Source organism: Acomys russatus, chromosome 1 (assembly GCF_903995435.1).
Source record: "Acomys russatus chromosome 1, mAcoRus1.1, whole genome shotgun sequence".
Lineage (NCBI taxonomy): Eukaryota > Metazoa > Chordata > Mammalia > Rodentia > Muridae > Acomys > Acomys russatus.
This window is the reverse complement of record NC_067137.1, coordinates 93,080,354-93,094,330: the sequence shown is the minus strand read 5'-3', so window position 1 is coordinate 93,094,330 and position 13,977 is coordinate 93,080,354. Positions and strand designations below refer to the sequence as shown.

The 13,977-nt window shown below is 45.3% G+C and overlaps 1 protein-coding gene across 3 annotated transcripts in view; it reads left to right on the top strand.

The window, feature by feature from the left end:
- Dpf3 (double PHD fingers 3) overlaps positions 1 to 13,977 on the top strand; it is a 277,997-nt gene that overhangs the window by 213,895 nt on the left and 50,125 nt on the right. For 2 of the 3 annotated variants that reach the window (XM_051148677.1, XM_051148689.1), the window contains exon 8: positions 5,533 to 5,661. In XM_051148677.1, coding sequence (XP_051004634.1) covers positions 5,533 to 5,661 — 129 coding nt within the window. Of the gene's footprint in view, positions 1 to 5,532; positions 5,662 to 8,360; positions 9,757 to 13,977 lie in introns of all 3 variants that reach the window. The other variant, XR_007830923.1, reaches the window with a different exon arrangement.

Below are 13,977 nucleotides of genomic sequence, written 5' to 3'. Positions count from 1 at the left end.
TGGCAAGAGCAGAGGCTGCTGGAGCCCAGGATTCCGGTTGCCATGGAAACATGTCAGACCTGTAGAGGGACACAGGAACTGTCAGCCATGGAGGGTGGTGGGGGAACAAGTGAGAGGGGTTAGGAGAGGCACATCTCTTCCTGGAGGGCTCTGCTTATGGCTCCCATTTTTCCAGGTGTTATATGCACCAACCAAGCAGGCTCTGGACAAACAGCTGCACAACGGGGGGGGCTGGAGAGCATGGACCATGGCCTCGTGCTTGTGCACACCAGGTCCTGGCAGGCAGCCTGAGCATCTGCCAGAATGGGAGGCCGTGCCTTTGTGCATGTGCCAGGAAGAAGCATCAACTTCTGGCCTGCTTCCTTTTCCCCGGCATGCCTGGGGTATAGTTCTAATCTCTCTAGAGATCCAGAGGGAGCTAACTGGTGGTGGTCAGACTGTTCCACCAGTCACTGTCTTCTTGAGTGACAGGTACATCGCAGTGGGGGTGGCACTAACAGGAGGGAAAGGCAGCCCTGTCATGAATTTGGTATAAACCATGATTTAACCGTACTAATGTCCCCTTAGCATGCCTGTTCTCACTTCTTTGAGCATGGTGGCTAGACTCTTTGAATTTTGGTTACTTCATCTTTTGATTTGTACTCCACACTGGTCCATAAGAACCAGTGACATAGCATATGTTGGTCATGTAGGGTAGATACTTGTTTCTTTTTCCTTATTCTTGCTCTGAGTTACTTGAATGTCCTCTCTCACTTGGGTTGTCTCCCCTGCATTCCTTCATGAGCTTTGTCCCTGAGCCCTACTTGTTTATTCCCTTGAGGTGTTCTTGAGCTATCTCCCCCAGGGAAATTCCCAAACTCTCAGGGCTCACTTTCTTTTCTTGGCAGCTTACTTGTATCTCTTCTACGAGCTCCGTCATGGACATTAATCAACGGTAAAGCAAATCCATCATTGTGGACACTCGGCAACAGGACACCACCGGCGTCTTTGTCCTCTCCACTGTCTTATTCTGTAAAGTGAGACTCAATTTTCCATATGCAGAAGCAGAGACTCTATTTAAATCCTACTTGCAAGGTCTGGGCAAGCCCCTTACTGATAGACAAGTCCTTTTCATGGTGAGCTCATGTACAGGGCCTGGAAATTGCTCGTGGCTAGGTCAGGCCATAGGCCACTGTAGCCACAGTGTGAGCTCTGACTTAGTGCTCTTCACGAGTCTCTGGAGTTCTCTAGAGAAGCGTTTTCACAGAGTCACCCTGGATGGAGTACCATGGCAGGGACATTCAATTTAAGTTCAGAAGGAATCTCTGCTTTCAGCGGGCCAAACAAAATCATTTTTATTGCCTCAAGATTTATAATTAATATATTGGGTGAATCAAATAGACTCAAAAGAGATTTGTGAGCTGCTTGCTGTACAGGGTCCAGCCAGAAAGTGTTTGCTCCTAGACCTCCTGGGAGCGGAGCAGTGTGAATGTCTGGGGATACAGACAACTGGGAAGGACCCCCTTTCCTCTTTTGTAGCCGAGACCTGGAGCCCAGCACCTTAATCTGTTGGCATTTTGGTTACCTCATCTTTCAAACAGCTCCTACTTCGCACAGGTTCTGTAGGAACCAATGCAATAATATGTGCTTGGAAGCCAGCCGCTAGAGCTAGCCCCATCGTAGCTGTAAGCTGACACCTGCTCTCTTCCTTCTTGGCAAGCCGAGTCACAGGGAGGCTAAGCGGGTAGATATGACCCGGTACCGTTTCTCAAGAGGTAACGAATTATGGTTTTGTGCTTTTCGGAATGGCTGTGTCAGCCAGACTTTCATTGCTCTGATAAATAACCCAGAGAAAGAATCCAAAGGAGGAAAGATTTATTTTGGTTCAAAGTTTCAGAGGTTTCAACCAACAGCTCCTAGATTCTGTGTTTCCAGGGTTACAGGGACGCAGAGTAGAGCAGAGAGTCATGGCAGAGAGGGCATGGTGGAGCAGAGCCTCCTACCCTGGGATGGTCAGGAAGCAGAGGAACTTAACAGGAGGGTGCCAGGGCTGTGACATGCCCCTCTAAGACACATCCTCAGTGACTGACCCAGTCAGTTCCACTAACTCCCAAAAATCGATTTGGATTGTGAAATTATCACTGGAGTAGATCATTGATTAGGTCAGAACCCATATGGTCCAGTCACTCCCCTTAGAGTTCTCCCTTGGAATACTGCTGCCTTGGAAACCAAGCCTTTCAACACATTAATAGTTGTGTACAGCATCATTCTTCTAGGCATTCAGGACCTTTGGCTACCCACTCTTGCATACTCCGGGAGCTGTTTGTGAGTCCATCTGTTTGGACATGGACCATCTCTTTGAGGAGTCAGGAAGTTAACCAAGAGCAATGAACGATTTCTCTGCCACAGGGAAAACTGGTACCGTGCTCTGTGCACGTGAAGATCCCAGGTGTATCATCTGACTCCTGCTTACATCTTTGCCACCTTTTAAAGCCATTCAAGCCACAAATTGATGGTCACCATTTCCAGTACACAAGTCAGTACTGCAGATGCTGGCCAGTGAACCTGTCTGAAGGAATTGGGTGTGACTCTATGAGGCAGGTGTACATGTTAATCAAGAGAGGTAATCGTGATGCTAACCTGGTACCCTCCCTGAGGCATGACTGGTCATTGCTGGTAGGGAACAGGGATGGTCCATGAAAGTACCTCGCTCGCCAACCAATCTTGAATACCAAAATGCCTAAGAGAACCAATGTGCCTGCAGTTAGCCCATAGCCTGTCATTTTACTGAGATGGAAGGATGCTCTGAGCTTTTTGCTGCAAGAAGAGAGTAAGATCTCAACCAAAATTAAAGCATGGCTATTACTGCCTCCTCACTCCCTCTCCTCCCCTGCCTCATGGTGCCCTAACACTGAGCTATCCCCTCTCCCCCACTCTCACGTTCCTAAACTGGACTACTGCTAAACCAACAATATGGCCTCACCCGCTCTTATCACAATGGTACCTTCCTCACTGCCATTATACAGGCATTCGGTCTTTCTGTATGCATAGGTACACTGCTCTGATAGCTTGCCACCAGAAACTTCTTTAACACTAGGATCCCAGGTGTGCCAGGCAAGTGTCCTCCTAGTGAGCTATACACCCAGCCCTCTCTTGACTATTTTTATTTTACATTTTGAGACAGGATTTCATGAGTTGCCCAGGCTGGCCTTTGACTCCTCTGACAAGCCTTGAACTTATGATTCTCTAGCCTCTACCTCCCAAGTAGTTGGGATTACAGACCTGAATAACCTGAAGCTCTTGATTCAACAGGATATCCTGCCTGTGGTTCCTTTGGTAAACACTGTAAATAATTCATGTAAAATACATGTAAATAGTTTGGAAGTTATTAGTCTATATTTTTCCTTCTTCGTATTTATATGTCATCAGGGGAGACAGTGAATTGAGGGCATTCAGATTTTTTGGTGACAGAAGTATTTTGAGAATGGGGAAGACTATCTGATATTGCAGGAAGTCTGTGTGTATATAGGACAGAATTAGGCTGGGACCCTTAGACTTTTGGGGGCATGGCATATATGGGGTTCTTTTTTTTTTCTTTTCTTTTTTGAGATAGGGTTTCTCTGTGTAGCCTTGGCTGTCCTGGACTCACTTTGTAGACCAGGCTGGCCTTGAACTCACAGCGATCCACCTGCCTCTGCCTCCCGAGTGCTGGGATTAAAGGCATGCGCCACTACGCCCGGGTTCTTTCTTATAAGTGGTAAGGTCCTTAGATGGGATTAGCACTGCACACTTTGTAGCTAGGTCACTCAATCATGAAACTTTGCTTCTCACTTTAATATTATCCCTCCTCTAGTTTATTTTTAATACTTAATAGACTTCAGTGCATCTCTTGACTAGGAAACTGAAAGCTTTTATTTGCTTCATAAACATACTTAGATTTTTCTCTAGGAAGTACTAAAAATGGAGAAGAGGGCAGTCGAAGAAGAAGGCAGAAAGGGTGGAGAGTGCGTGGGCAAAGCATATTTCACAGGCAGTGTGAACTTTGGCAAATGTGCAGGCCTTGGGCCAGTATTTGTAAAGCCCTCTGCTTGCTATGCAGATGTCTTTGAGATCCAGTGGTTGCAGAAGGAAAGCCCATTCTCCTAAGACCAGAGAGGGTGGCCCATTCCTCTGCCCCCCCCCCCCAAACAGCCAACACTTTCCTTGCAGAGGATTGACTGCCTGCTTGTAGATGGAAATCAGTGACTTAGAAACTGATTAAACAATTCAAATAGCAACTGATAAATGGATTAACCCCTCTGTAATGTAATTCTGCTAGCGTTTGTCTTCCGCCTTCCCCAGGTAAGTTTTCTATTCCTGGAGGCAAAGCAGAGGCATGGAGGAAGCAGAGGCCAGAGGGAATCGTATTAAAGGAGGCGAATCCGTTTATCACTTACTGTCTGGCTAGTATTTCTGCTCACATATCTGCTTCCTCTTCACAGATTCATACCCTACGGGACCCAGATTAACATTAGCCAGTGAATACTGAAAGATAGCTGCAGACACTGAGGATGCTAAGGAGGAAGAGACTTTGGTGGTTAAGGCTGATTCCACAAACAGGGAGACTTTTCTTTTTAGTGGCAATCAGGCAGTGTGAATACTAAGAAATGTCTACAACAGGAAGACAGGAATAAGAAAATGGAAGCATTCTCCCACACGAGGAACCTGTCTGAGGACTTTCAACCAGCCCCCTAGTGACTGGGACGATTGTGGTCCTCAAAGGCATGTGTTAAACAGGGCTCTGTTTTCAAGCCAAGCTCTGATTTGTTTTGACATTCAGCAGGGGTAGGTTATGGAGTTATTGTGTTCAATTACTTGTGAAGATCTTCCGCCTACACCTAGGCTCATTTCTGTCACCATCTCTGGCATGAGACTGAGCTAAGTGCCTGGTCAGCCTGTGTCCAGTACTAACGCTAGGCACTTGGGGTCTTCAGACAAACTTATCCTAGTTGCTTTCCATGACCAATGAGTCTCCACTCCTCAGAGTTGAGGCTAAGAACAGACGCTTGTGCACATGTTTATTAAGAGCCCTCAAGAACCTCTCCAGCATGCTATCTAGAAGTTACTAGCCACAGACACCGACTAAGCACACACTTGTCAGAGGCTCAGCCTGGGTGTTGGCTATCCTCATCTTCCAGTCACTGTTTAATGTTTCCATCTGATGATTTGGTGTCTCTGCAGGGTTAACAGGGGTCTCCCTGATTAATAACTAATAACTCATACCATTCTGAGTAGTTTATTTATAGATGGAAACAGAGGGACAATGGGGTGTCTATAAAAACACTGAATTAGGAGAACTTGTAAAGATGACACCGAATGACTTGTAAGATGGGTGTACCACTGGACCAAGAAGGATCAACGAAACACAAGCAAACAGCAGATCCTAGCCCAATACCACCAACCTGTCCAAAGCTCGTAACAAAAGCTTCCATTTAAAGCTTTCTGTTCTTCCTGGAAGAGACCACTCCAGTAGCTCTAAATCTAAAATTGGAATTATTTCTCATGTTTCCACAGCCCAGAAAGGACCAGACGGGACAGTCATTCCCAATAACTACTGTGATTTCTGCTTGGGGGGCTCCAACATGAACAAGAAGAGTGGAAGGCCTGAAGAGCTGGTGTCGTGTGCAGACTGTGGACGCTCTGGTGAGTGTGGGCCCCTTCCTGCACTGTCTGCTGTAGGCCTCTACTCCTTGGACCGTTTTGCCATCTCTCAGTGGTTGGGGAGGGGGAGGAGAGTGAAATGATGATGATGATGACTTCTATGGGAAAGGAGTTTTCAGGTCATTTTCATGTTTTTCTTCTTTGGGTCTTAAGGACCCAAAAACCATTCTGTGGGTCTCACAGGGAAGGAAAAGGAGAAGGTCTGGCCTCTCCATGGGGTGGACATTACATTGTACGTGTCGTTGTGGTCAAAAGTGAGGTGGAGCGGAGATCCCTGGAGATCCCAGGCAACATGCTAGCTTATACTGGATGATGAACATGTGACGTGTGTTTGTTCTGTGGAAATACCTGGGACAGCCCTAGAGTATAGAAACACAAGAATCAGGGAAGAAGCAACGTCCTGAACTGTGGGGCTCAGAGATTGCTGGGCTCCTATCTACCAGCATAACCCTACCACCACCATTGGCTGCTCATCCCATATTTCCATGTAAACAGAACAGAGCTACCTATACATCAAGGAGTCATAAGGGCAGGCATCCTTGGGACCAACCTGCAATTGACCTTGCATACTCTTTTCGTCTTCAATCTATCCAAAGACGACGGTATCAAAAAGAGACTTTTGGTTTTGTTCCTTCATTCTTAAAACGAGTTAGACTTGGCTGTGGATTGGTTTTCAGTTGTAGATAAATCATTATTTTTGCCCGATCGTGGTTGCTTGGTGTTTACCCCCCCCCCCCCATTTTTCTATGTCATAATTAGAACAAAGCCCAAGGCAGGGAGGAGAGATTATTTCAGATGCAGTTTCATCAGCTGCTTTCCATAGGCGAGACACTTTGGGTGGTTGGGTCTAGCATGAAGGGTCATTTCCTCTTTTACTTTTTGATCCCAGTGTTATTTTCGGCCTCAGTCCCAAGAGAAGGAACAAAGTGACCTTATCTTACTTTTCTGCAGTGGCTCAGTTTTCCCTGTTGTGCCCTTAAGTCTTACCTTTAGCTCTTATGTGTTTTGAAGCTAAGGTTGTTTAGGACTCTGGACAGCCTTGAGTAGGAAAGCAATAATTGGAAACAGGCTTAGTGTCCATGGCATAAGACCCTTTACATTTAAATTTCAAGGACTCTGCCAGGGAAGCTTCCTTTGTGCAATTCTGTCAATTCATTTATGGTCCAAATGTGATATCTAACATTGAACTTTTATGTGGAGGATACAACCCTTATGATACACAGCTCTGGTTTTTAGATTTTTTTAAAAAAGAAAATTAAAAAAATGAACCTCAATCCAGTGCTTTTTATTTGTTTTAAGATCAGGCAATCAGACATCAATTCTATCAGAAGCAAGGCCACTTGGCAGAATGGTGCGCCAAACCTGGTCTTGTGGGGTACAGTAGGTTTTGGTGGGTTAGAGAGGGCAGCTTTAGAGTTTCACTGTAAACCACTGTCCTTTCCCTCTTTTCTTTCCAACAAAAGTTGAGGTACTTCAACTGATCCATGGGCATCAGGAGTAGGATGCTGGTTTTTTGTTTGAAGCCTTTCTTCGTACAACCTTTGCTCAACATTTCTTTCCTTGGTTCTGCCTGCTATGTGCCTCACATGCCATTTATCAGTGCCAGAGTTATTCTCACTGTAATGGGCGGGCCATTGTTAACACCCGACTCTAATGTTCCTGAACTAGTTAATGTACAGGTGGCATTAGGCTCTTGGGGAGGGGGGTGCGGCTGCTGAGGCAGATGGGTGGCTACATCTCTGGGGCCTCCCCAGGTATATGATTGGAAGGACAGCTTTTCTCTGATCAGCTCCCTATTGGCTCTGTTGGCTGGGAGAAAGGCCCTGTCTGACCCTGGTATGGAAGGGACCATCTCTATGGCATTGGGTTCCAATAGTGTATGAAAGGAAATTTAAGCTTGAGTTTTACAGATTTTGGGATTTTTTTTTTAAAGCCCCTTTTCACCTTTCAGTGTGTCTTGAGTAGTTCAAGCGGACAGGATGAGTCTGCTACAGTAGCTAAGCCCTGGGCATGTTTAGTGGCTGTGGTGTGTGACATCACAAATATTCCCTTCAGGGTTTAAGAAAGGGAGAAGTTCTCCTGAGCTACCACTTAGACTTTCCAACTGCTCTTTGCTTTCGGTGAAAATGACCTACACGGCGTCAGGGTGGAATTGAAAGAGCTGTCAAGGAATGGGATTAGAGGCGGGTAAAAATAAAAATAAAACGGATGGAGGCTTAACCACCTTGAATGGGTTATCTGACAGTAATACCTTGGTAAAGCTGACTGTCAAAGTAACGGACGAACATTGTTCAAAGAAACGTCAACCGAAACTACAAAGAAAGGCCAACAAGGCTTTAAAACCACCAAGCAAAAGCATTGTGTGGGGCAGGGCTGAGTAAGCCTATGCCTCTGTGCGAGCGGACCAAAGGAGATATCATGTGTGTATCTCTTGCTGTTGGAAGCTGTGGACACATGTATTGTGGTAGGGAATGGGACCTTTTCCAGGAAGTGGGATCTTCCTGGAAATGTGTGCTTTGTCCAAAATCCCTGCCATCATGTGATTTACCTGGCTAGTGTAACAGTGTAACGGTGGCTTATTATCTTGCTGTTAGGAATAACACTGTGATGATGTAATGAGAATATTAATGATGCTGTCTGTTGCTTAACCCATGTGCTGATATATTCATCATACATGTCAGCTCATTTGGGAGGAGAAGGCAGGAAGGAGAAGGAGGCAGCGGCTGCAGCACGTACCACGGAGGACTTATTCGGTTCCACGTCAGAAAGTGACACCTCAACTTTCTACGGCTTTGATGAGGACGATTTGGAAGAGCCTCGCTCCTGTCGAGGACGCCGCAGTGGCCGGGGTTCACCCACAGCAGATAAAAAAGGCAGCTGCTGATCACATGGGACAGACTGTCTGGCCAATTAGCCACCCCCTCTGACTCTGGTCATTGTTCTAGTTCTGATATATATTTTTAAATGAAAGACGACTTGGGCGTTTCCCTTTATCCTTGCTTTTTTCCTTCTACCTTCCGTGTGTCCCTTCCCCTCCTCACATCCTCCTATTTTGAGTACAACTGAAGCACAAACTACTGAAAACAAAAACAACAAAAGAGCAGGATGAGAGTCTCCTCTGGGGAGAGATGGCATCATGGTGGGCTGTTTATTTCCCCCAGAAATAGGAAATTAGGTGGATTTTTCCTTCTGCTGGGGGGTGGGCATCTTTTTGACACGAGCAGAGTTGATTTCCTTAGTTCTCAAGAGAAGAAGAACATGAAGTTGGGAAACAAAGAACAAATAACATTAACAATTATTATTTATATATAATAGCTATTATTAGATTCAGATGCAATGGGGGGGGGGAAGAGAGAGAGAGAGAGAGAGAGAGAGAGAGAGAGAGAGAGAGAGAGAGAGAGAGAGAGAGAGAATGAGAATGAGAATCAAAGAAAGTAATCTCTTGTTTAGAGGCAAGCCAGTGTGTGTGTGTGTGTGTGTGTGTGTGTGTGCGCGCGCATAGGATTTCCTCAATGGCAGTTGGTGACTCCAGAGAGCAGACCCCTCTGCATGTCTCCTCCATGACCTTTCTGCTTGTGAGAAATGGCAACCATCCCAGAGAAGGCTGGGGCCACTTAACAACTGGCCTTCCTCCAGCGCTGGCCCTGACCAGCAGTGGCTGCCTCCCTCGGCTCCTCTCCTCTTTCCTTGTTGCTGGGTTTTCCTCACTTTCCTCCTGGCAAAGATCAGCTTCTGAAAACACAGAATGGAATGTCAGCAGATCACAGGCTCCGCTCACTCTGACAGAGCAACTGAGGCCGGGGCATCCCTGGAAGGACAAGAGATACTGTACAGTGTATCTCCCCTCCCTTCGCCCTTGTGTGAAAACATGTAGCCGCCCACTGGATGATGCCGTCTTCTGTATTTCTTCTACTTTTTTTTTTTTATAGTGCCTGCTAGGCACGTTGTTTTATCTTTCCAATAGCATTTCCTGAAATAAACCAAAGCATCACTTGGTCCTGAGGCCTCAGGGATAGAGAAGACTGTCCCATTGGCAGTCCCTGAGAACAGAGCAGCTGGGAGGCCCTGCTTAAACAGGTATGTCCTGGCTGAATTATCTCACAATGAGTGCAAAACCATCATAGTTTTTTTTCCCCCTCTTCTTTTTTTTTCTTTTTCTCCCTTGTTTATTTCTTTTCTTTGGTTCTTCTAAGCTTGCTCTTTTGTGTTTTGGGGTCCTCCCTTTGTGGTGCTGGGGTGGTGAATGGAGACTCTGGCCTGTGTGTGCATGCTGATACTGGCTTGGGTGCGGGGCAAGGGCTCTATATAGAGAATGGCAAGTTCCATTGGCTTCTGGCTTCTGGCTTCTGGCTTCTGGCTTTTGGCTTTAACTGCAAGAGAAAGTGGCTGGGGAAGTGCTTGGCTGACTTTTCCCTTGGTTAAATGTGGAGGTGAAGTCTGTTGGCTTGGATAGGAATAAAGAGGCAGAGAACAGTGTACTGCATGTCTAGGGTGGCATTTTGGGCTCCGGGGACCTGTTTCACAGCCAAGGAACTGAGTCTAAATTAAAGATCTCTGGACTGGCAAGATGGCTTAGTGGGCAAGGGTACTTGCAGCTAAGCCTGATAACCCAGGTTTGATCGGTGGGACCCACATGGTGGAAGGAGAGAATGACTCTTGTAAGTTGTTCTCTGATAGCCACGTGTGCGCCATGGCATGTTGTGTACACACACAGACACAGAGGAGCACGCAGGAGCACTTGCACCCTTGCACTCATACACACACAGAATAAACCAACCAACCTACCAAACAAATAATAACCAAATGAAAGAGCTCTGGTTAAGCAGACTGGACTGTTTTGAAGATTCTGAATTCCCACAAAGTATGGCCAGTGTATTAGCATCCATGAGCACACATTGTGAGGTTCTTCTGGTTGCCTAGCCAAATGGCTGCTTGTAAGTATCAGAGGAGGCCTGCGTCAACAGCCTGACTTGGGTAGAACTCCCTGAATTAGGCTACTCATAAGATAATGAGCTAACCCAGCAAAAGTAAGGCCATATAGACACACCTACAAATGGACATCTCTTGAGTTTTCCTAGTAGCCCAAGATAGAGCAACTGCTCCTCTTCTGTTTCAGATGGGTATAAGCCTATCTGGATGTTTGTTCTTGCCTTGGGGATAATCAGCCTAATTTGTATGTGGTCTTGTTCTTCGGGAATGAGTCATAGACCTTCCCTGTGGTAATATTCCTGCATGCTCACACGCACTAGTTCCTGTAGATCTCTGCTCTTGCTGCCGCATTCCACCTCTGTACTTTCCTCCTTTGATTCAGATACTGGGCTCATAGCCTTATGACTGTCGCTGATGGTATATGAGCATCCAGGTCAATAAAATTAGTAAATTCAGTTTACACAGCCATTTGAAGTCTTGCCTAGTTGTTCAGGGTCCTGGAATCATCAGTGATAATTTGACTTTGAACTTGGGATATTTAAGACCCATGTAATTAAAACAAATTATTTAAAAAAAAAGTCACATTAGGAGTCTAACCTGTGCCTCTAATAAGGAACCAATAGTTTAGAGCTGTCTAACAAGGCTAACCCCCAGGACAGCATCTGAGAGTGACTACTGCTTTTCTGATTTCCTTCACTAGGTTAGTTTGAATTTTTCAGTTTCTCCTGTTAGGCACAGTAGCTGTCATCCTTCTCCACCCGTACAGCCAATGTGAGCACAGCGGTGCCGCGTCACGATGTTTGGGCATCACGACTCACTTCTGTCTATCACCATTATCTATAAGCAAACTCAGAATGCATGGTCTTTAATGAAAACCTAAAAAGGAACTGGACAGAACCTGGAAGATGACCAGACTCCTATCTTTCCACCTTTCAGTCAAGGAAAAGTCAACCTGGAGAGGTTCACTGAGCACAGTTTGAGTGAGTGGAACAGACATCGCTTTAGAGGGAGGTGTCTTAAAGCTTTAAGGGCGGCGCTTTGGCAAGAAGGCATAGGAGAGGATGGCGTAAGAGAAGGCAGCTGGCTGCCCCGGATCCTGGAAAACCTGATGGTGTTGATATTAGGTCTCCATCTCCCACCTCTAGAGAGCAGAGTGAGCTTGTGTGTGCTGGGCTCTGTTTTGTGTGCTTTCCTTAGAATTCTTCACTTAACTCCCATCATGAGGCCCCAGGATAAATGGTTGTATGACGGCAGTTTATAGGTGAAGAAGCTGAGGCCTAGGAATGAGGTGAAGCCCACCCAAGGACCCACACATAGTGAGGAACCTGACTTTTGACTCCCACCCCCGCCACCCAGCAGCCTGGTTCTAGAGCCTTTCTGCAGGCCCTGTGTCGGTGCTGTCTCTCAAGTTGGCCTTAGTTAAGGAACAAAAATTACACATTCTAGACTTCACTCAGTTCCAGCTGAAGTGAAGGATGCCTGAGGTAAATGTGTCTTTAAAAGCCAATCTTCTAAAAGGGCATTTCACCCGCTTAAGAATAAGTGACTAGATCTCATTGAGGAGAATTCTGATTCTGACCAAGGTTTGTACAGAGCATTGCTGGCAACTCATTGTCTACATAAACTATAATCTTTAAACACACCCTGGGTGCCTCACGGGGACAAAAGGACTTATATTGTGGCCTCGTGAATTATAGGAGTTGTTTGAGCTACTAGAAGGTTTTGATTAAGAATCACTATGAACATTTTGGAACGAAAAGGAAATCGCACTCACCTGTGGGATGACAGGACCAGAACACTTCAGAAATGCCACCTGGTTTTTCTCAGGACCAGGCCCCAGCACGGGGGAAGCCAAGGCACAGAACTGTGTGCCACATTCAACTCCTCTGGGGGAAACTGCCGATGTAAAGGTAACTGTTGTAATAGGCGACTATCTGATGTTTGCTCCAACCCCGACCTAAGACGTCATTTCCTGTTCCGAAGACTATGAGGAGATCAGAGAGTAAGATCAACACAGCACTGGGAATGAGGAATATGCATTTAAGTTTTTAAAGGTACCTTAAAGTCAGCAATCAAATTTACTGCTGGTATTTTAGAGAGAAGGATTTAATAATAATAATAATAATAATAATAATAATAATAATAATAATAATAATATATATGTATATATATACATATATATATATATGATGTTCACAGCAATAGCATCCCTTTAAGCCTTCCTGCTTGCTTTGTGTCTCTATGTACCTAATGGGCTGGTCTGATACTGCCGTTAGATAACACTTGAGGGAACAGGAGGGAACAGGAATGAACAGGAGATCATTACTTGGGGAGAGAACTAAAGGCTGTTTGGAGGTTCTTCCTTCATGGTGGAATAAAATTAATCAATTTTGTTCTAATATGCCTCCTGTTTACAGCTGATGAAAGTGATCTTGAACATGTACTTAAACTTGCTAAAGGGCTTTGTATCTTCATTGGGTTGAGAAGAGTATTCAATATATAAACCAAACACAAATCAACAAAACCTAGTGGTTCTCAACCCACATATCAGATAGTTACATTACAATTTGTGATAGTAGCAACATTACAGTTAAAAAGTAGCAACTGGATAATCTTATGGTTGGGGTCACCTTAACATGAGGAACTGTATTAAGGGGTCCAGCATCAGGAAGGTTGAGAACCACTGAAGTAAACAGTAGAATTGTGCTGAGAAGCAGCAATGCCCAAGATCCCATGAACTTTCTGAAAGGACTAGGACGGGGATTCCTGTGTGCCTGGGGTTTGGATGGTGTGGTGTCAGGGAGTGAATACTTGGAACCCCATTTCGATCATGTGCAGGAGAGCCTGTGACATTACAGCAGTGAACCGCACAACGCTGGCATGCTCAATAAGAATGATTTCTTACTATTTATCCAAAATAACAATAAAGGAAAAGCCATTTTAGTTGCTTGGCTTCTAAAATAATTAAATTGGTGGAAGATCTCCTTTAGAGGTGATTTATTAGCTAGGGCTGGGGAGATAGCATAGAAGACCTAAATTCCCATAACTGACCCCCCAAAAAAACAAAAAACCCCAAACAAACCAAAAAAATAAAGAAAAAACCAGAGATGCTTGTAATCTTAGTGCTGGGGTAGGAGTGAGGGAAAAGATAGGAAGACCCTTAAGCTAGCTGACCATCCAGCCTAGTGTTGTAGGTAAGTTGCAGGCAGGCTAGTCTCAAGTACAGTAGTCATTGTCCTTGAAATGATTCCTGAGGTTGCCCTATGGCTTGTAATGCACACGCCTGCATTCCCCACCCCCACATCCACACAAAAGAAGTCGTTGGTTTAGCTTAAAAACAAACAAACAAACAGGTTAAAAAAAACTTTA